General features: G+C 36.6%; 2 protein-coding genes and 1 long non-coding RNA gene across 3 annotated transcripts; 2 read left to right on the top strand and 1 right to left on the bottom strand.

Annotated features, from left to right (window-relative positions):
- Nucleotides 1-1779: 1779 nt before the first annotated feature.
- LOC131801436 (neuroserpin-like) lies at nucleotides 1780-4745 on the top strand. Its single transcript, XM_059120207.1, has 4 exons — nucleotides 1780-1938; nucleotides 3192-4126; nucleotides 4362-4503; nucleotides 4568-4745. Exons 1-4 carry the CDS (start codon nucleotides 1932-1934, stop codon nucleotides 4702-4704), a joined length of 1221 nt encoding a protein of 406 aa, XP_058976190.1. The 5' UTR covers nucleotides 1780-1931; the 3' UTR covers nucleotides 4705-4745.
- A 2136-nt stretch (nucleotides 4746-6881) lies between these two features.
- On the top strand, nucleotides 6882-23222 carry LOC101896738 (uncharacterized). Its single transcript, XM_059120188.1, has 7 exons — nucleotides 6882-7976; nucleotides 8073-8211; nucleotides 11088-11206; nucleotides 19701-19773; nucleotides 19853-20772; nucleotides 22890-23028; nucleotides 23096-23222. The coding sequence occupies exons 1-7, from the start codon at nucleotides 6966-6968 to the stop codon at nucleotides 23218-23220; spliced, it is 2526 nt and encodes an 841-aa protein (XP_058976171.1). The 5' UTR covers nucleotides 6882-6965; the 3' UTR covers nucleotides 23221-23222.
- On the bottom strand, nucleotides 16984-17870 carry LOC131801388 (uncharacterized). The gene is made up of 2 exons (XR_009341806.1): nucleotides 17663-17870; nucleotides 16984-17595 (listed from the first exon to the last, which is right to left on the bottom strand). It is a non-coding gene; the product is annotated as an uncharacterized LOC131801388 (long non-coding RNA).
- Nucleotides 23223-23229: the final 7 nt, after the last annotated feature.

Below are 23229 nucleotides of genomic sequence, written 5' to 3'. Positions count from 1 at the left end.
CCGATTTCAATATAAGTTGACAAATTTATTTTCGGATTAAATCCCGTCACACATTCCAAATTTCATTGGAGTCAAACATTCATATTGTGTTTGAGGCATCAAATGAACGAAATCGGTCGAAAATATATATGGGATCTATATCCAAATCTGAACCGATTACAATATAATTTGGCAAACTTATTTTTGTTCCAAATTCCGTTACGTATTCCAAATTTGGAGACTGTATCTTCAACCAATCAATAGATATGTGCATATAAAATCTAAATTTTTGGGACGTACCTCCGATTCTGATGCTATATCTCCAGTTCCAAGTGGAAATTCAAAATGTATATAGCCTATGTTACTTTCAGGCGATGTTGGAGTATATATGGAAATTTTCAGGAAAATCTATTCAGCGGTTTTCGAGTCCATAAATTACAAACAAACAAACAAACAAACAAACAAACAAACATACAAACATTTTCCTCTTTTATAGATATAGAAGAAGAAGATATATATATATATATATATATATATATATATATATATATATATATATATATATATATATATATGAAAAAGAAGTGATCTTATATATTCTGCTTATAAATTAAGAACCGCTGGGTCGATTTTCACAATTCAGATCAATTCGGAATGGTCTCTTGCCAGAAAAGGATAAAATCTAAGAAAATCGCGGGATAATATGTTTGTCATATTGTCATTTTCATGTTTGTCATATTTTTTTATCGCATGCGATTTTTTCAATTTCACTCACAATTTTGAATTTTAAATTTTCTAAATTTTTACACTCCCCAACACTACGTTTTGAGGGTATTATATGTATGTCGCAACTATCGTCCGATCCTCACGAAATTTTGCATGGGGATGGGTCGGAATTGAAGCCTATTGTTCTTAGGATGCGCATTTAGAGGTTTAAATGGCTACAAAAATTTAAATTTTTCTAATTTTGTGGTCGGTTCTGTAGGCCACAATTGAAAACTAATCGACACGGATTTTCGCATCGGAAGAGAGTTGAGGACAGAGAAGAAGTCTAGCATTTTGGATGACCATTGGATTATATTTAGCTGTAAAATGGACCACAACTTTCGTGTGCCATTATTTGGAATACTTCACAATACTACAGAGTGCGTAAATATTGGCCAAATTCTCCGGGTCAAAAACCTAAGGGTAACCTCTGGGCAGGGCATTATTTCAAAAATGAAATCTTCCAAAATGGATTTGCATATAAAGGGACTTCGAACATATTGTAGTGTTGTATGGTATCACATGGTCGGCCCCGCACGACTATAGCCTTTGCTTACATCTTTTTATCTCACCCTGTATAAGTGTGATAGAACGTATTTGTTCGGTTTCAACTTCTTTTAAATACTCCAGTGAATTTTCGAAGGGAGTTGTCTGTAGTTGGTATTTTTTTAAGTCAGAAGGGAGAAAAGTTCCACATGAAATAGTTCCCTGTAAGTTCAGTATATTTCAGAGAGAATATCTGTAGTATTTACTGTCTTGCAACAATGCACTCGTTTTACTTTGGACACTATTAGATGTAAAAACACAACACAAACAAAAGATTGTCAAAATTATTTTCATAAATCTTCAATTAATAAAATATACAAATCTATTTATTTTGAAAATATTTTTTGTTGATAACCTTGTTGTGTTTATTTTGTGTGTTTGAAGACTTTTCACAGACAATTTCATCTTAAAAAGTTGATAATGAATTAAATGTGAAGTACCGATGCCATGAAGCATCTGTTTATTTGTTCATTATTTTGGTTTCGTTATTTCAGTAGTCTGCGCGTCTGGCTCACTGCCAGATCAAACCATTGTAAACTAAAACGTTACTTATTCGGTCTGAGTGGTGCTGATAAGCTTGAATCTAAGTCGTATTATATTTATTTGTGAATAACCAACAAATTGATTTAGTATCGTATAATATGAGTGGTAAGTATTGGTGGGTGTGTATATTTACAAAAATAATATTGACATTTTTATTAAAATGTATGAAAACAAAAGGAGTGGCTGGCGATTTGAATAAGAAAATATATAGTAAATTTTCTAATTTTAATGAAGTATTTTTTAAAAAGGAGTTGGCCAATTTTTTTCAAATTCGTATCTTACCTATGCCTGATACAAATATTACGACGTGTCAGATTCGGACAACATCGACTTTATATGAGATGTGTGAAAATTTTTGGAAAACAAATTGGAAATATTGAGATGTACCAAGTCCGAATAGAATCGGACGTTAATTTCATGTTTTATAAGCTTCATGGTTATTCCAAGATTTTTTGGGGGATGTACCGTACGAAGTGCCCCCATATATCCCATTCCAAATCCCACAGCTGATCTTGTATTAGCAAAAAATAATGGTTATTTAAAAAAATTTGGTTATTTAAAATGTTGACCATTTTGGTGGGGGAGATATCAGGAGGAATGCTCCGAAAATCTTTACCGACAACCGATCTCTACCATCTTTATAACAGATCTTGTGTTGAAGAAATATTGAGATGTGCTGAATGGAATTAAATTTTAATGGAATCGGTTGTTAATTTCGTGTTTCATGAGCTTCATGGATATTCAAAATGCTGACCCTTTGGGTTAATAAAAATGTTGTAGGATTTAAAATTTGAAGACAATCCCGCTCTTAAGTCACATTTTATTAGAGTTATAATTATTCTAAAATGTTGACCCTTTGTGGGGGAGGTACCAGAAGGAGTGGATCGATATATCCTATCTTCACACCATATTTTGGGTTAATAATAATATTGTAAGGCTTGAATTTGAAGACAATCAGACTTTTAAGTCATATTTTATTAGAGTTAAAATTATTCTAAAATGTTTACCCTTTGTGGGGGAGGTACCACAAGGAGTGGACTCGATGAACTCGATCTAAGTTTGAAAATATTATGTACCAAGTTTGAACCAAATCTTCGAGAGTTATCCAGCCAGACAGACGGAGGGACGGACAACTCTTTGCACCAAATCCGTTTCAGGACATTTGGAGTCTATGTCCTGAAACAGATTTGGTCGAAAGAGACATTTGGTTTAAAACCGTTATTTCGTTAAGACACCCAATCTAGCCATATGGCTGAGGGTATAATAAACTAAAATACCAAATAAACTCCCGGACTAAGAAAGATAAGACTATTCTCTTCTAAAACCTAACGCTATTTGCTCTATTATTCTCATTTCAGTTAGTACCACCTTAAGGGTAGTCATTTTCGCCTTGATAATAACCATCACCTTGGCTAGCCCAACTACCACCCCAAATGATGCTACCTCAAATGTTAATTTCTCCAAGTCTTTGGAAAACTTTGGCGCCAAACTTTACTCAAAACTTGCAAAGACAGGTACTGATAAAAACATCATATTTTCTCCCTTCTCAATTGAGACCTGTCTGGCTATGGTTCGCATGGGTGCTGAAGGTCCAACTGCGGCTGAAATTGACACCAGCTTAAATATGAAATTTAACAATCAGCAGGATTTAGCCAACAACTTTCACGAAGTCCTCTCAAAATATGAAAATAGTAATATTCTGCAGATGGCCAATAAAATGTACATTATGGAAGATTTTGAGGTCCAAGAGACATTCAATAACTTGTTGGCGAACAAATTTTTAACATCGGCGGAAAACTTGAATTTTACACAAAATATTATGGCAGCCCGAACAATGAACTCATGGGTGGCACAGAGAACGAATAATTTAATTAAGAACCTCATCACGGCCAAGGACTTGAATGAAAAGACCCGCATGGTGCTGTTGAATGCAATTTATTTCAAGGGTGAATGGGCTCAAGCTTTTCCCGAACATGCCACCAGGCCACAAAAGTTCTATGTGGATGAGGCGAATAGCATTAATGTGGATATGATGCATCTGAAGGGAAGGTTTTACTTTGGAGACATATCCAAATTGGATGCCACGGTTTTGCAAATGCCCTACAAGAACTCAGATCATTCGATGATTGTAATTCTACCAAATTCTCGTACTGGTTTGGGTGGTTTAAGGAGTAAATTGAAAACGTTTTCTTTGAAAGAACTGAGAGAGGAAATGTTTTCCACCACGGTAATGGTGGAAATGCCAAAATTCAAAACTGAATACGAAATTGAATTGAGTGACATTTTAAAAAGGGTAAATATGTGAAATCAGTCGAAAATATTTAAAACGAAATTATTTTTAACCATATGTCGCTTATAAGGGCGAAATTCAAAAATTCCGATTTTCAACCCTCCTCAGGTCATTTTAGTTTACAACACTTATAAGCGAATTTGGAAATTTTAAATTTCGCTGTTATAACCGTTGTATATACTTTATATACATCTATATAGATACATTGTTTAATAAATTGAGTGCGGAATTCTTACAGCTGGGCATGGAACGTATGTTCACCAAGGAGGCAGAATTTGGAAAAATACTGAAATCACACGAAAACTTTGAAGTGTCAAAAATCATCCACAAGGCATTTATTGAAGTCAATGAAAAGGGTACCGAAGCTGCAGCCGCAACAGGTAAGTAATATGGAGCTAAAAGTTGAGATGGAGCTAAAAGAGTCCCTTTTTTTTCTTAATCCAGGCGTAATCGGTCTTGGTATGATGCGTGCAGCAGCTCCTGAAATTATTCAAAGATTTATTGTTGACCATGGATTTTTCTATATGATTGTAAACTCGGACGGCATAATATTCTTCCAAGGATCACAAGCGAACTTTTAGGAAAAAAAAAAAAAAAATAAAAATATGGAACATTAAAAAAATTAATTTATTTTTATTCACATTAGCATGTATCTAAGTCGATCAAGCCAGAATACGTAGTCAACATCATCTAGGCTTCGAATGACTTCGAAGACTTCTTTGAGCAGAATTTCTGCTCTTCTAGGAGCAGAACTGTCGTTTTTCTCTTAGGAGAAGAAGCTTTGTTCCTTTCATGAGAAGTCCTTCTGGCCTACAAGGGGAAGAACTTCTGGTCTTCTAGGAGAAGAACTTCTGGCCTTCTAGAAGAAGAACTTCTGGTCTTCTAGGAGAAGACCTCCTGGCCTTCTGGGAGAATTCCTCCTGGCCTTCTATAGGAAGACCTCTTGGCTTTCTATAGGAAGACTTTCAGGTCTTCTCTGAGGAGACCTTCTGCCCTTCTATAGGAAGACATTCCTCTTGGCCTTCTATAGGAAGACTTTCAGGTCTTCTCTGAGGAGACCTTCTGCCCTTCTATAGGAAGACATTCCTCTTGGCCTTCTATAGGAAGACCTCCTGCCCTTCTATAGGAAGACATTCAGGTCTTCTATGAGAAGACATCCTGGCCTTCTATAGGAAGACCTTCAGGTCTTCTATTAGAACCTCTTCTGGCCTTCTGTAGGAAGACCTTCTGGTTTCTTCGAGAAGACCTCCTGGTCTTCTAGAAGAAGACCTTGTGGTCTCTTCTATGAGAAGACCTTGTGGTCTCTTCTATGAGAAGACCTTCTGGTCTTCTATGAGAAGACCTTCTGGTCTCTTCTATGAGAAGACCTTGTGGTCTCTTCTATGAGAAGACCTTGTGGTCTCTTCTATGAGAAGACCTTGTGGTCTCTTCTATGAGAAGACCTTCTGGTCTTCTATGAGAAGACCTTCTGGTCTTCTATGAAAAGAACTTGAGGTCTCTACTACGAGAAGATCTTGTGTTGTCTTCTTCGGGAAGACCTTCTGGTCTTCTATGAGAAGACCTTCTGGTCTTCTATGAGAAGACCTCTTGGTTTTCTATGAGAAGACCTCTTGGTTTCCTATGAGAAGACTTTTTGATATTCTTCTGAGAGAAGAACTTCTAGATATGGTCTTCTATGAAAAGTTCTCCTTGTCTTCTATGAGAAGTCCTTTGGTCTTCGTTGATAAAACTTTCTGCTTTTCTATGAGAAGATCTTCTGGTCTCCTTATGGTCTTCTATGAGAAGACCTTATGGTCTTCTATGAGAAAACTGTCTTGTCTTCTATGAGAAGTCCTTGTGGTCTTCCATGGGAAGACCTTGTGATCTTTTACGAGAATACCTTGTGGTCTTCTATGAGAAGACGTTTTGGTCTTCTATGAGAAGATCTTTTGGTCTTCTATGAGAAGACCTTCTGGACTTCTGTTTTTTTTAAGTCCTTGTGCAATTCTATGAAAATACCCTTTGGTCTGCTATTTGAAGATCTTCTGATCATCTGGCTTTCTATTAGAAGAACTTCTGGTCTTCCGTTTATCTATGAGAAGTCTTTTATGAGATAATATGAGATAATACGAGATTTCTGAGATTTTGTATTTAAAAAAATTGGATGAGAGACAACCTTGGGTGATCATAAACTTAAGTAGTCATATATCCTAAACTAAACATAAATTTTGTTTGACATCAAAAATTAGTCATATACTGAAAGTGAATACATATATAAATACATGTTTGTAAAATCGGTACATGCTATCAAACACGTCGCTCTAATTGCCGCAAAAAAAACGAGTGGACAATGAAAGCAAAGTTAACACATGATTTGGAATTTGGAGATATTAGATCACCTGTGTTCAAAGTGGGGGAACCCTTGCAGATCACTTGCTGAGTATGTGAGACGTTATGTAAATAATAATGTTTTTTTTCGGAAATTTAAGGTCTCAACTTTAGCAATTTATTTACCTTAATACTGTTTTTGTTTGAACAATTGTTAAATCCAAAGTGTCGTTTTAAATTGCCGACTTACCTTTTGCTAATTTTTCTCATGAAAACAGCAATTTTGTCAAGAAATCCCAAAGAAGAAGTCAATAGTCAGTCATACATTGGGAAAACACACAGCTTTTTATAGCGATTTCAAGAAAATAAGGCGTAATTACTTTTCAGTGTTTCAGTCTTCTGTACAGGTGGAAGATTAATTACCCCACATTTTGAAGAAATAGAAAAAAAAATAATTTTTCGAAGCACTGCAATTGGGTATTTTCACAACGTCTAGAACTTTGCTTGCCAAAACGGTTTTAGAAAGTCAGGCGATATGTCGTGCCTGTGCATCACAATAACGGTTACTTTAAGTTTACTTGCAATAGCTGTGGTTATAACTGTACCCATTCTCTTGACCATACGTTCTCATGCGAAAGCATCGAATTCCTCGGACAATTTTGTACATGTCAACGATGTGAAACAGGAATTTACCCGGGCAGATTTTCTCAACAGTTTGGATGTGTTTGGTGGAAAACTTTATGGTGAATTGGCCAATGGAAATCCAGGAAAAAGTATTTTCTTTTCCCCGTTCTCGGTACAAACTTGCCTCACAATGACCCGTATGGGGGCTGAGGGTCAGACCTCCGTGGAAATGGATGCCAATTTAAATACTGTGGGAAAATACTTGGGAAGTGTGGCTGATAAGTATCATGAGCTGTTGGAAAAATATGAAAATAACTCAGTACTCAATGTGGCCAATAAAATCTATGTCATGGAAAATTACAAAGTAAAAGAGGATTTTAACAAAACATTGGTCCAGAATTTCCTTGCTTCCGTGGAAAACATGGATTTTACGAAAAGTGTATTTGCTGCCTCTGCCATAAACAAGTGGGTGGAGCATAGCACGGGTGGGGCAATTCGAAATATGGTCTCTCCCCAGATGTTAAATTCGGATATGAGAATATTTTTGCTTAGTGCCATACACTTTAAGGGTGAATGGGAATCAGAGTTCCACAAGGAGGCAACGAGTCCCCAAGATTTTTTCTTGAATAGTGCTAACAAGGCATTAAAAATTCCCATGATGTATAAGAGAGAACTTTCATATTATAATATATTCCCGGAGTTGAATATGACCGCCTTACGTTTACCTTATAAAAACTCAGATCTTTCTATGCTTATCCTCCTACCCGATGCCATGGATGGTTTGGCTGATATGCAGGAAAAACTGAAACACATTCCCTTTGAGAATATTGCCAATCAAATGATGGATCGCACCTATGTTCATATTTATTTGCCGAAATTTAAGACGGAATTCGAGGTGGAGCTGAAAGATGTTCTTATGAAGGTGAGTTAGAAATTCGGGATCGAGGAGTTGCTTTAAAGAAAATGATTGAATTTTATTTATAATTATACATTTAATTTTGTTTATTATTATTCTCAGCTTGGCATGAACAAAATGTTTAATTCTGGAGAATTCGGACGAATGTTAGACTCAGCCGAACCAATGCAGATATCGAACGTAATTCACAAGGCATTCATCGAAGTCGATGAAAAGGGAACAGAAGCTGCGGCTGCAACGGGTGAGTACATTTCAAAGAAGTGAACTCGAATTGAAGGAGAATATCTCAGCAAAGCTTTACATTCAATACCAGACTTCCTCGAAGGTATTTCTGCAAGATATACACACCAAGAACTTTAGCGATCCTTTTTCACAAATGGCCTCCCTAAGGTTATTTAAATTTCCTGTTTTTTGCTAAAACTCAGTAGCTTTGAACTGATAGTTAAGAAAATTTTATTGCGGATACTTTGTCTTATTCTTAAATAACGTTCATTGGCTTCTGAGGAATTCAAGAGGAACTCCAAGATTTGATTTCAATTTTTTTGTTATAATGAGGTATTTCACATCTGTTTTTTTATCTTTCATTAGGCTATAATTTCAAAATACTTCATTAAAAAATTGGAAGAAAAATTAAAAATTAAAAGGTATACCTATGAGCTCTACGAAAGTATCACAAACCCTTTCATTTTTTTTTAATAAAAAAAAAATCAATTAAAAAACAAACACTCACTAGGGTCGTGAAAATGTTTTCTGAATGCTTTTCCTAATAATTTCACGATTTGTGTGTAGGAGAAAATCCAAGATACAGGAAGAAAAAAAAACTGCAACAAAATCAAACGCCATATTTATAATTTTTTTTTTAAATATTATTGAATGACAACAAAATATGTCGGAAATAGCATCAAATTGTAGAATATGTTTAGATTCGAATTGGTCACCTTTGGTACGAATTATGACCTTCAAACGGCCAATGAAACCGTCACACGTTGCCCGAATGTTACTCTGCGGTATTATGGCCCATTCCCGGCGAAATGATTGCTTGAGGTGATCGACACTTTGGTATTTTTTAATACTCCAAAATACTCCAGACACAATTGTCCAACGTATTGGTATCTGGAGATTTTGGTGGCCAAGTGCGCTGGAAATGAAGCGAGAAACCTCATTTGGTAACCATTATTGGGTGGCGTGTGCTGAGTGCGATGGTGCTGAGTCCTGTTAGAATGTCCAAGGTCTGCGCCGAAATGTTTGCGTGCCCAAGGCTTTAAGACACCCTCCGGAATATTTTTTTCGGCATTTATTCTGATGCCACGGTCGATTAATACGAGCGGAGAGCGACCATCGGTTGTTATGGCGGCCCACACCATCACCTTAGCCGGCGCTTGAGTTCTGGTGGCCAGGCGAAAGTGCGCATTTTCAGCTGACCTCTTTGGCAAGTAAATACGATCATTTTTTTTTTTTTTTTTGTTTATAAACTGCAGGACAATGAATGTTTTCTCATCGGAGAGAACCAAATTCGGCAGTTCACCACTTTCGGCCAAGCGAAGCAATTCTTTAGCTCTTTTGAGTCCATTTTCCTTCTGCTGCGGTCTCAGTTCTTGCACTTTTTGGAATTTCAATGACTCATTTTTCAATATCTGCCGAATGGGATATTGCGATATGTTCAGCTCACGAGCCATTTTTTGGCCACTGCGATGCGGGTTTCGATTAAGTCGCTTCTTTACTTTTCGAACCATTTCTGCTGATGTTGCGGTTTTCTTCCGTCCACTTCCTTGACGTCGGGCTACGCTACTAGTATCACGGTAACGATTTAGGTATTGGCAGTTTCTGCATTTTTTTCTTTAAACCACGCTTTTTTTGTCCCGGAAACATTACATTTTTGGCCCGGTGTCATGAAATAATTTTAGTCCTTAATTCTTTTTTACTAGAAAAGCCAAAACTTTTGTCTGGACAGTCCTTACAAGTTTTATTTAACAAAATCACAATTTGTGTCTAGGAGGTGATTTTTTGGTAAGAAATAATTTTCAGAGCTAAGTGCTTCTAAATAATTGGGAACTATAATATCTTTGGACTGGGTGTCCCTGAAAAAGTTTCGGATCCTTGTACTTTTTAGCATCTATAATCTTTTGTTTACATTTTTTCTAAAAAACACGATTTTCGTCCAGAATTTTCTTGAATTTTTATTTATTTTGGTATAGAACCCGTATGACGGTACCTCCCGATATTCGGTATTTTGATGATTTTAGGGATATTATTCACCCGAATTCTTGGGGTAAAGACATTGAAATTCCAAAAAGTGCAAGATCTTACACCGCAACTGAAAGAAAATAGACTCAAAAGAGCTAAAGAGTTGCTTTGCTTGGTCGAAAGTGGGGAACAGCGGAAATTGGATTTCTCCGATGAGAAAACATTCGTTGTCCAGCAGTTTTTAAACGAACAAAATGATCGTGTTTACTTGCCAAAGAAGTCAGCTGAAAATCTGCACCATCGGCTGGCCAAAAGAACTCAGGCGCCGGCCATGGTCATGTTGTGGGCCGTCATAACAGGCGATGGTCGCTCTCCGCTCATATTAATCGATAAATGCTGAATATTATCGCGAAAATATTCTTGAGGGTACAAAAAACAGGTTTTGGACACAATCGCACTCAGCACGCGCCACCGAAGAATTGTTACAAAACGAGCTTCCTCGTTTCATTTCCAGCGCACAATGGCCACCAAAATCTCCGGATACCAATCCGTTGGACTATTGTGTCGTAAGTATTTTGGAAAGCAAGTTTGGCACTAAAAAATGCCAAAGTGTCGATCCTCTCAAACAAGCACTTCGCCGGAAATGGACGCAGAGCAATATTCGGGCAGCGTGTGACGGTTTCATTGGCCGTTTAAAGGCCATAATTCGTGCCAAAAATAACCAAATCTAAACTTATTCTAACATTTCATGTTATTTCCTACATTTTTTGCATTCATTCAATAATATTGAAAAAAAGAAATGTACAAATTATGGCGTTCGACTTTGTTGCAGCTTTTTATCTCACCCTGTATATAGAGGTCTATATAAAGCACTTAACTTTATTTTTCGATATATATATATGTTATTATTCAATATTTTCTATTTTTTTGCAGGACTCACAATAACTACACGAGATGGTGGTGGCATCCACTCGATTATGTTCAATGCCGATCATCCGTTTTATTACACCATCATTAATGCCGACAACGTTCGTCTGTTCGAGGGGACATTTGTGGGTTTTTAATTTTATATGTATTCTTGTTAAAAAAATAATTTGAGTGTAATTTCTAAAAAAATATATATTTTACAGTGTAGCACACGTACATAGTGATTATTAAAATAAATTTGTACATAAATAACAAAAGAGTTCCGATTTAATTGGAGTCTTGATACATTCTTTAAAGTTGTATAAAGGTAGATCTTTTTGTTCTTATAAAGTATTTTGAAAGCTATATTGATGTACAGGGTGAAATAAAAAAACAAGTTAAAAAGTATCTGTCGGTTTTCCGACAGATGTATACCCTCTGTCACTTCACTTTACATGACATACATGATACTTTTTAGAAAATGTGAACATATCTAATTTATGAAAAATCATAAATTTCATATTCATCGCAGATTTCTGGAAAACAGGGATATATTTAGATATAGTTGTAAAGAATCGCTAACTTGTTTCGCAAGTCATTACAGATAAAAATTGGGACCCTTTGTGAGTGGGATACAAGAAGGAGTTCACAGATACATATAATCTGCACAGCAGATATTGTATTAGCAACAAGTAAAAAAGCAGTAAGTTCGGCCGGGCCGAACTTTGAATACCCTCCACCATTTGGAACGAATTAAAAATTTTTCAAAAAAAAAAAAAAAAAAAATAAAATCCATTAAAAATCATTTTAAAATCTTTAAAATATCTAATATAGGAAGGTGCCGATATGGGGGATATACGATATTGTGGACCTATAAAGACAAATCTATGTCTGCGTGTAAAGTGCTCACAAAGAACTCCGTGTGTGGATTTTCAGACAATACGATTGGAAAATGTGGCTAAAAACATCAAAATACCGGATATCGGGGGTACCGTTATATGAGGGCTATACGATATCGTGGACCTATATAGATAATTCTCCGCCGAGGTATAAAGTACCCACAAGGAACTCCTTGTGTGGATTTTCAGACAATCCCGATGAAAAATGTGGGTAAAATCATAAAAATACCGAGTATTGGGGGGTACCGTTATATGGGGGATATACGATATCGTGGACCTGTATAGAAAATTCTCTCTCAGGGGTGAAGTATTCACAAGGAACTCCTTGTGTGGATTATCTGACAATTCCATTGAAAAATGTGGTTAACATCATCAAAATACCGAATATCGGGGGGTACAGTTATATGAGGGATATACGATATCGTGGACATATATAGACAATGCTTTTTGAGGCGGTAAAATGTCCACAAGGGACTCCTTTTGTGGAATTTCAGACAATTCCATTGAAAAATGTGGCTAAAATCATCAAAATACCGAATACCGTGGGGGTACCGTTATATGGGGGCTATACGATATTGTGGACCTATATAGATAATTCTCTGCCGAGGTATAAAGTACCCACAAGGAACTATTTGTGTGAATTTTCAGACAATGAAAAATGTGGCTAAAATCATCAAAATACCGAATATCGGGGGTACCGTTATATGGGGGCTATACGATATCTTCGAACTTAATCTGCCTGCAGACAAAAGAGAGATCTGTCCAAAATTTTAGCTTTCTATCTTAATTCGTTTAGACTGTAGCGTGATTACAACAGACGGACGGACAGGGCTAAATGGTCTCAGAATTTTACGCTGATCAAGAATATATATACTTTGGTGGGTCTAAAATGATTATTTCGATGAGTTACAAACGGAATGACGAACTTAATATACCCTCCATACTTTTTTTGGTGGAGGGTATAAAAATGTTTGTATGTGTGAAATTTGGAGAGTGTTGAATGCTAATTTCGCTTTCTTTGATCGTTTTTGTTTTTCATAATCTTGATCCCTATGGGCAGGTAGCAAAAGAAATGGTCCGATCTTTACCAACTTTATAGCAGATCTTGTGTTGATGGAAATATTGAGATATACCAAGTCTTGAATAGAATTGGATGGTAATTTCGCTTTTTATGAGCTTCATGGTTATTTAAAATGTTCAGCCTTTTATCCTTTGGAGGTACGAGAAGTAGTGGACCGATATGTCCCATCTTCGAAACAGATCTTTTGTTAGTGGAAATAATGGGATGTGTGAAATATAAAAAGAATTTGAGGCTTATTTTGGATTTTATAAACGTTTTGGTTATTCAAACCTTTGACCCTTTGTGGGAGAGGTACCAGAGGGAATGGCCCGATCTCTACTGTTTTTATAACAGATATTGTGTTAATAGAAATATTCAGATGTGGCAAGTCTAAATGGAATCGGATATTAATTTCGCGTTTTATGAGCTCAAAGGATATACAAAATTTCGACATTTCGCGGGAGAGGTACCATAAGACCATCCCGATGGATTATATTTAACTGTAAAATGGACAACAACCACTAACAGCACGACAAATGTCCCTGGTCAAAATGCTAAGGGTAATATCTAGGTAGTGATCGGTGATACAATTTAATAAGCGAAATCTTCCAAAGTGGATTTGGACATAAGGGGCCTTCTAACATTTTGTAGTGTTGTAAGGTATCACATGGTCGGCCCTGCACGACTATAGCCTTTGCCTATTTGTTTGATACATGAGTTGGCGGACCAGGTGCAGGGAACGATTCGACATGGGGGAGTTTCGGTTGCCGACTCCTTCCAGCGCCAAGTCAGGTTGGTGGTGGAGGGGATTAAAGACCATTCTCCTGCCGTGTCGTTTAGCAGTTCATTCACTGCAAATGGCTCATCTGTGGACAACATCTCTCTTTGGGAAGATAGCGGGTTTGTCTATCCCAGGAAGGTTGGTTTTGCGCTTTCACGCCGACCAGCCCGTAAATCCTGCGGTATGGACCAAATTCCCGATGTAGCTTTGAAAAGGGCAGGAAATGTAATTCTGTCCTTTTTGACAATTGTCTTTAATCAATGTCTGAATTTAGTATACTTTCCTACCGCTTGGAAGGAGGCCAAGATGGTTCCCATACTGAAGCGGGGTTCCGATACCTCTCAGTGTGGTAACTACAGGCCTATTTCCCTCGTATCGCCGTTTGGAAAGTTACTCGAATCCTTTATTCTGGCAAGGATTAGAAGAACCGTAGAAGATAGGAGAATTCTACGGGATTGTCAGTTCGGTTTTAGGTCTGGTCTCTCCACGACCCATGCCTTAACGGCTTTCAGTAGCTTCGTTGGGAAAGGCTTCGATAGGAAGCACGGAACTATAGCCGTCTCCCTAGATATCGCCAGGGCTTTCGACTCTGTCTGGCACGATGGGATTTTATATAAATTCCAATCGTTTGGCTTTGACAGACAATTCTGTAGAATGGTCGCTAGTTTTCTTAGGGATCGATTCCTCAGGATTAAGGTGGGTGAGCTACTCTCTAGTCGCCGCCCTGTGTTGGCAGGCGATCCTCAAGGTTCCCTTCTTGGCCCGATGTTACATAACATATTTTCTTGTGACATCCCGCCTCCTCCTCCTGGTGGTCTTCTCCTGACCTATGCCGATGATGTCCTTTTAGCCTTTTCCGGTCCGCTTGCTAGGTCGGTTAATAGGCGCGTTAACGAGTACCTCGATGCCCTCCATCGGTACTTCGTTACATGGCGCCTAAAGTTGAATGTAGGGAAATGTTGTGCTACGGCCTTCCTTGGTCGGCCAGGCATAGTATACCCTAATTTCAGAAGGTTTCAGCCGGTTCTTAGAATAGGTTCTGAGCAGGTTCCAGTTTCAGCTGAGTTGAAATACTTAGGTGTTATATTTCAGGAGAGGTTCGACCATATTCGGAATATAGACTACGTCCTGACTAGGGCGACATACAAGATACTTTTTAGAAAATGTGAACATATCTAATTTATGAAAAATCATAAATTTCATATTCATCGCAGATTTCTGGCAAAGAGAGATATATTTAGATATAGTTGTAAAGAATCGCTTTTAAAATCTTTAAAATATCTAATATAGGAAGGTGCCGAGATGGGGGATATACGATATTGTGGACCTATAAAGACAAATCTATGTCTGCGTGTAAAGTACTCACAAGGAACTCCTAGTGTGGATTTTCAGATAATTCCATTGGAAAAAGTGGCTATAATCATCAAAATACCGAATATAGGGGAGTACCGTTATATGGGGGATATACGATATTGTGGACCTATATAGACAATTCCGTTTCTGGGATAAAGTGCTCACAAAGAACTCCGTGTGTGGATTTTCAGACAATACGATTGGAAAATGTGGCTAAAATCATCAAAATACCGAATATCGCGGGGTATCGTTATATGGGAATATAGACTACGTCCTGACTAGGGCTAAGGGTCTATATTTCGGATATAGTCGAATCTTGAGGATGAGGTGTGGTCTTTCCCACGATGTTAGGCTTTTGATATACCGGCAGGTGATCAGACCTATCGTCGCCTATGCTTTCCCCGTCTGGTTTAACATTTCGTCACATCAGATGGAAAGGCTAAGGTTGTGGGAAAGAAAAATACTTTTCTCTTGTCTGATGGGTCCTATTGCCTCCAATTGCCAGATGGGTCCTATAGCAGCCGTTCTTGCAGGTCTATCTACGATATGGCGCAGATAGATAGAATAGATGTCTTCTATTTTACCATAGAAGATTTTTATCCTCGGACTGGAGTAGACTGGTGTACAACACCGCCCAACTCACTTAAGTTAGGTTAAGTAGTTTTAAGTGTATTGTAAATATTTAGTTTTAATTTTTCCTATCTAGTTCGTAAGATTTTCATAGCCCTTTTTTTATATTATTCTATTTTTCGGCGCATAATTTAAGTTCTAGCCATAAGGCATAATGTAGCTTGTTGTGATCACAAACTTGTTGTGACACTTTCTGTTAACGTAAAGTAGGCGTTGTACAAATGCATGTTTATTTATAGTATAGTTAGGTTTAAGCCATTTAACCTATGTTAGTATTAAGACCTGAATTAATAAAATGGCCATAGGCTAAAAATGAAATGAAATGAAATTTGATACATGAATATATGAAGTTAATAGTGAAACACGCTTGAATACAGATACTTCTATATAAAAATGTTTCCTTTACACTAAGGTGAATGGTATAAAAAGTTCGGCCCGGCTGAACTTAATGTTTTTTTATACCCTACAACACTATGTGTTGGGGGTATTATAAGTTTGATTGGGCCAAAAATTATGTAACACCACGAAATATTGATTTCCCACCGAGGAAAGTATATATGGATCTTCCTAGCTCGTCGAGCTGAGTCGATCTAGCTATGTACGTCCGTCCGTCCGTCTGTCCGTCTGTCCATGTTAATTTGTAATCACTCTACACGTCGCAATTATGGCCCGATCTTCACGAAATTTAGAATGGAGGTGGGGCTAGGGTCAGAATAGAACCCTATTTCTTTTGGAGATGATCGCCAAATGTTTAGGGGTTGAAATGGACCAAATACTGAAAAAATGTGGGATTTTGCAGTAGCTATACAGGTCGCAATTATAGACCAATCGACGCGGAATTTCGCATGTAGCTAGAGTTTAGGGCGGGGAAGAAGCCTACCAATTTGGGTGGTCATCGGATAATATTTAGCGGGTAAAATAGACCATATCTTTTTCATTAAACCGCGAATATTTTATATCCCGGGGAACTCACAAAGCCATGACAAGGTTACTTCTGATCTTTACATTGATGTTAAGATCCAAAAAATCGATATATAGCAAATATATGCGATATATATGTCTATCAAAGAAGATATGCTTGAAAGATCTCATATATGTCGAGAACGGCTGAACTGATTTCGACAGTTCTCATTAATTCAGAATGGCCTCTTGGCAGGAAAGGAAAAACGTCTAAAAAACGCATACAAAAAGATGAAAATATTGATTTTGTAAAATTTTCTCATATTTTTTCCATTTTGTCATATTTTTGGCATATTTTCATTTTGAATTAAACATTTGGTAATATTTCTACAGCTAACAAAACTAAGTAGTTAGGATATTAGGATATCATATACAGATCGCATTTATGGCCTGATCCTTACGCAATTTTGCATGGGGATAAGATGAGGGTCAGAATAGAAGCCTATTATTTTTGGAGATGATCGCCATATATTTAGGGGTTGAAATGGACCAAAAAAACTGCAAAATTGTCAGAAGGTCGTAATTATCGCCCGATCCTCACGCACATTTGAATGGGGATTACCGGACATTGCAAAAGCCATGCAGTTTTGGATTGCCAACTTTTGTAGACAAAATACGAAAATGTCCATTCCAGTGACTTTTTGGAGAATTCACAAATACAGGAAAGACGCACTTCTGACTATTTCGTTAACGCAGATTTCTTTGAAGAATATAGTCAAATGACTGTATCTCATATAGATGTGTTTCAGTCAAAAACCAATAATAAATGTTAATATTTTGCCACTTCTGAGAGATTATAGGTCTTTGGGAAATATTGGTTCCAGATCTAGGAAGACCATTTAAGTGCAACATCTACCAATAAATTGGAAATGAACAAATTAGTTAAAGTTGCTATTATTCGAAAATTAGAGAACGAAACCTGGTGGTTTTCTTTTATTATTTGTCACAATATATTGTGGAATTCTTTCGAGTTTCTCGCCTATATAAACTGTATCGTTTATTATAGTGTTGTAGGGTATTCAACGGTCGGCCCCGCTCGACTGTAGCCTTTGCTTACTTGTTTTTAACTTATTTCTGTAATTATGGAAAATTATTGAATTTAATCGTCTAGTCTAATAATGGGTTTGGAAAATTCCCAATGCAAAAATATTGAGTGATTTGGTTATATATATATATTTTTTTTTAACTTAGTATTGCGTTCTGGCTCATTCTTCCAGTTGCTTTTATGTTTTCGGCGTTAAATATTGTATTTACACAAGTGTTTCGTCTTAAACAGAGGGGATTTACGTTCGCCAAAAAATCCCCATTATTTACGTTAATCCATATTGTTTTAAGTACGGTTAAGAAATAATAACAAAACATATACACTTTTTCTACGAAATGCAATTCTCCGCATCTGTATTGAAAGTTTGGCTGCACACTATCATCCGTTGTTAGGCAAAAAAATAAAACATTATTCATCTATATTTCAAACTTGTTTGTATAACATAAATAATAAAAATAACAACAAATGTTCTAAACAAATTCTGAAATATACAGTGAACACGGGCTGTTAGCAACCACTACTGGGGCATTGTTTTCTCTATTCAATTTCGGAAAAAAGCAGCTAAGTTCGGCCGGTTGAACTTTTTATACCGGGTTGAACATTTTATACCATCCACCATTTAGAAGAAACTTGAATGATTTCCAAAAAAATTTCTTCGGAAAATACCGCTTGAATTAAAACCCTTATATGGGAGCTTTACGAAGACGTGATCCTGCATAAATAATTTGTGTCATAGACTGTAGTAAGTGTTCCGAACATTATATAAGAAATTTGAAACAACTCCGGTGAATAATTCCGCAAAAATCATGAAAATACCGACTATCTGGGGGTACCGTTATATGGGCGCTATACTGAACAATTTCCTTAAAAATATGGCTTAAATCATAAAAATACCGAATATCGGGGGACTATACGATATCCTGAACCGATATAGATAATTCTCTTCGAGGGGGTGAAATAGTCACAATGAACTTCTTGTGAGAATTTTCGAAAAATTCTCCATTGAAAATGTGGCATAAATCGTTAAAATACAGAATATCGGGGGGATCTGTTACATGGGGGCTATACGATATCGTAGACCTATATAGACAATTCTTCTCTTCTAGGGGATAAAGTACTCACAAGGAACTCCTTCCGTAGAATTTCAGACTATTCCATTGAAAAATGTGGCTAAAATCATCAAAATACCGAATATCGGGTGGTACCGCTATATGGGGGCTATACGATAACCTGGACCGATATATATATAATTCTCTTCCAGAGGGTAGAGTAGTCACAACGAACTCCTTGTGTAGTTTTTTAGACAATTCCATGAAAAATCATCGAAATACCGCATTTTTTTTTTTGGGGGGGGGGGGGTGGTTTCTTTTATATGAGGGCTATACGATATCGTGGACCTTTATAGACAATTATCCTTCAGGGGGTAAAGTACTCATAAAGAACTCCTTGTGTAGTTTTTTAGACAATTCCATGAAAAAATCATCGAAATACCGAATATGAGGGGGAGGGGTGTGGTTTTTCTTATATGTGGGCTATACGATATCGTGGACCGATATAGCCCATCTTCGAACTTGACCCGCCTGACAGACAAAAGACAGATCTGTGCAAAATTTTAGTTTTCTATCTTAATTCGTTTTGACTGTAGCGTGATTACAACAGACGGACAGACGGACGGACAGGGCTAAATCGTCTTAGAATTTTACGCTGATCAAGAATATATACCTTTACAAACGGAATGACGAACTTAATATACCCTTCTACTTTGTATGGTGGAGGGTATAAAATATATACTTTCCACTAGATTAGATTTCCACTTGATTTTGATTTTGACCATTTTATAGGTCGAAATCTTTTTAACATTGTTTGACTGTACAACAAAAAATGATGACTGTCATAAACGCTATTCTTCGCAATTAATCAATTTGAAAGAGATATTTTGAGTTTCTCAACTGAAAAAGCAACATGTGGGGTAAGTCAATTAGTAGGTAACCACAAAAAAAAAAAAAAAAATATATATATCGTATTCAAAACGGGAATTAAAACAAAAAAATCATTTGTTTGCAGTTAAGATTCCATTATTTGTTGCTATTTTGGCCATAAGCTGGTCTACTCCAATGAGCACACTATCCGATGCTACCTTCAAAACTGCCCTATCACAATTTGGCAGAAACATTTTCAATGAAATACAGCTATCAAGAAAAGAGCAAGGGAATCACATCTTTTCTCCCTTTGCCATTCAGGCCTGTTTGGCAATGCTACGATTGGGTGCTGAAGGCAAAACCGCCCAAGAATTGGAAAGGGGTCTTAATTTTACCAATATGAATATTCAAAATCTTGCCTCCAACTACCATAAATTATTGGCCACATATCAACAAGGAGATACATTAAAAATTGCCAATAAAATCTATGTCAAGCAAAATGAAGAACTTAATGAAAATTACAATAATCTGCTCTCCCAAAATTTCTATACAACAGCTGAAAATATTGATTTCACAAAACCGAAAAATTCCACAAAAATCATTAACGATTGGATTGCCTCGAAAACAGATAATATGATTGAAAACCTAATTTCCGAGGACAATATCACCCCATTTACCAAATCGTATATTTTAAGTGCAATTCATTTCAATGGCAAATGGGCCACAGCATTTCCTCTAGAATCAACTACAGAGGATTTTTTCTACATGGATTCTAAACATTTTACAAAAGTTCAAATGATGAGGGTACGATCGCAGTTAAAATTTGGTTTCATTGATGAACTGGAAGCAACGGCGTTGCTTTTGCCCTACAAAGATTCGAATCTATCGATGTTGATCATACTTCCCAATGCCATTGATGGGCTATCGAAAATTTTAAAGAAATTAACAAATTTCAAATTAGCCGACATAATTTCCAGAAATGTCAAATATTCGATGAGCCTAGATATACATTTGCCGAAATTCAAAGCTGAATTTAAGATCAAGCTAAGCGATGTTCTCAAAAAGGTAAGCATGGTATTAATAAGACTATAATTACACTATGAAATTCAAATAATTATTACGGGGAAAATTCTGCAGATTCAGGAAGTAGAGCAAAGATTCCAAGGGGGTTTAAAAATAAAATCTCAAACCATTTGGAATTCGCAGGACCTTCTCTTTTGCCTTCAGGTTACTTTGAGATATAAACTTTAAACATGCCCATACACTTGCCTTCTATTTATACCCTACACCACACTGTGGTCTCACGGTTTTATATCTTTGCGCATTTGTATGTAACGTGAAGAAGAAAACGAGGTAGATCCACAGTTTCTTTTGAGGGTCCTCATAGAATCACTTTCTGAGTCGATTTATGGATGTCCGTCCGTTCTTTCGTCCGTCTGTCCATGAATTTTCATAGACTAAGTCCGAATTTATTGCAGACTTGGTATGACATTTTGCGACCGAATTGAGCCTAGAAGAAAGTATATTAAATTTGGTTAAAGTCGGTTGGTTAATGTCGGATGGAGAAGGAAGCGAAGTAGACCCATAATTACTTTTGAGGATCTTCATAGAATTACTGCCAGGGTTGATTTTTGGCTGTCTGTGCGTCCGACTGTCCATTTATTTTTTTGAACAAAATTACTGCCGGATTGGGATGAAATTTTCCAAACAATATTTGTTTGGCCCAAAGACGACCAAATTGGTGATAATCGGATCAGATTTAGATATCGCTCCCATATACAGCTTCAACCGATTTCGGGTTATTTGTGCACAAAATGGCTAATATAAGTCCAAATGACCTGTATTTTGGTACACCTTACCGAATTCATTCTAGAAGCAAGAACTTCAAATTTAGTGAAAATCGGTTCAGATATAGCTATAGCTCCCATACATGCGTAATATGCACTTTACAAGTTTTTATTTTTTTATTTTAGCCAAATTTTTCAATTAAAATGTCTGAAAATTCACAAAATGAATTCCTTCTGAGTACTTTACCCCCTGTAAGACTATTGTCTATATAGGTTTACGATATCGTATATCTCCCATTTAGCAGAACCTCCCTACATTCGGTATATTAATGATTTTAGGTACATTTTTTAATGGAAATGTCTAGAAATCCGTGTTAGAAGTTCTGTCATAGCTCTTCGCCTCCTGGAAGAGAAATGTCTATATAGGTCCGCGATATTGTATAGCTCACCTACAACGGTACCTGCCGATATTCGATATTTTGACGACAATTTTCACCGAAGTTGTTTCAAATTTCATATTTAGAATTCGTAATGGGTAATACAACTTAAGACAAACAATTGCTTATGCCGGCCCCTCGTCTTCGTGTAGCCTTCATATAACGGTACCTCCCAATATTTAGTAAGTTGATTTTAGCGACATTATTCATCGGTGTTGTTTAAAATTTCGTATTTAGAGTTTGTAATGGGAACTACAGTCTATGTCAGAAAATTGTATGTGCAGGTTCAGGTCTTCGTATAGACCCCACCTTTCTATCCTCGGTATTTTGAAGATTTTAGATAAAATATTCACCGAAATTGTTTGACATTACGTATATGAAGTTTCTAATAGGTACTACAGCCTGTGACAGAAAATTTTCTAAGAAGGTCCAGGGCTTCGTTTAGCCCCGATATAACCGTACCTCCTTATATTCAGTATTTTTATGATTTTACCTGCATAATTCGGACGATTTTTTCTTTCAAGTTTCGTGTTTGAATATTGTAATGGTTTATGCCAAGAGTTGCCTATGCAGGTACACGTCTTCGTATAGACCCCAACATAAGGGCTTTATTCGGTATTTTTAATTTTCAAATTTATTCCAAATGGTGAAGGATAGTCAAAGATCGGCCCGGCCGAACTTACTGCTTTTTTACTTGCTTTAATATAATACTTCCCGGTGTCATATCATGCACTCTATAGCCTCAATCAAAATTCGTAGAAATCTAAATCGATTTAACAAAGTTTGGTATGATATACCTTACATAAATTCGAATAGCTTACTATTATGAATTGTGGTGTAGGGTATCATATAGTCGGACTCGCCCGATTTTTGACCTTTCAACTATGCTGCTGTAATTGTTATTATTGAAAATAAAAAAATTTCTTACAGTGTTACTATAAATATATTTCCATTACAGATGGGCATGGAGAAAATGTTTTCCAGCGGCGAATTTGGAAACATGTTGAAGTCGCCAGGACCTCTGGCACTTTCCGAAGTAATCCATCAAGCTTCAATTGAAGTCAATGAGGAGGGTACAAAGGCTGCTGCCGTGGCTGGTAATTAATAATAATTGTTAATCCTGAAAATATATATTATACCAAACATATTGCTTTGTTTTTATAGCTGCTGATGTCTATCTGCGTTCCTCTTTGCCGATATTTGATTTCAATGCCAATCATCCATTCTATTATGCCATAATAAATGATGATTTTATACCATTTTTCGAAGGAACATTTGTGGGAGTGTAAAGGACATGA

Source organism: Musca domestica, unplaced genomic scaffold, assembly GCF_030504385.1.
Source record: "Musca domestica strain aabys unplaced genomic scaffold, Musca_domestica.polishedcontigs.V.1.1 16, whole genome shotgun sequence".
NCBI lineage: Eukaryota > Metazoa > Arthropoda > Insecta > Diptera > Muscidae > Musca > Musca domestica.
The sequence above is the reverse complement of the archived record's forward strand: the minus strand, read 5'-3'. Positions and strand labels throughout refer to the sequence as shown.

Excerpts from the sequence above, each read along its gene's own strand:
- LOC131801436 (XM_059120207.1), top strand. Across the intron at positions 4,127-4,361 it reads TGAGTGACATTTTAAAAAGG|CTGGGCATGGAACGTATGTT; the intron begins GTAAATATGTGA and ends GAATTCTTACAG. Across the intron at positions 4,504-4,567 it reads CGAAGCTGCAGCCGCAACAG|GCGTAATCGGTCTTGGTATG; the intron begins GTAAGTAATATG and ends TTCTTAATCCAG.
- LOC101896738 (XM_059120188.1), top strand. The coding sequence starts at position 6,966 with ATGTCGTGCCTGTGCATCACAATAACGGTTACTTTAAGTTTACTTGCA. Across the intron at positions 8,212-11,087 it reads AGAAGCTGCGGCTGCAACGG|GACTCACAATAACTACACGA; the intron begins GTGAGTACATTT and ends ATTTTTTTGCAG. Across the intron at positions 23,029-23,095 it reads AAAGGCTGCTGCCGTGGCTG|CTGCTGATGTCTATCTGCGT; the intron begins GTAATTAATAAT and ends TTGTTTTTATAG.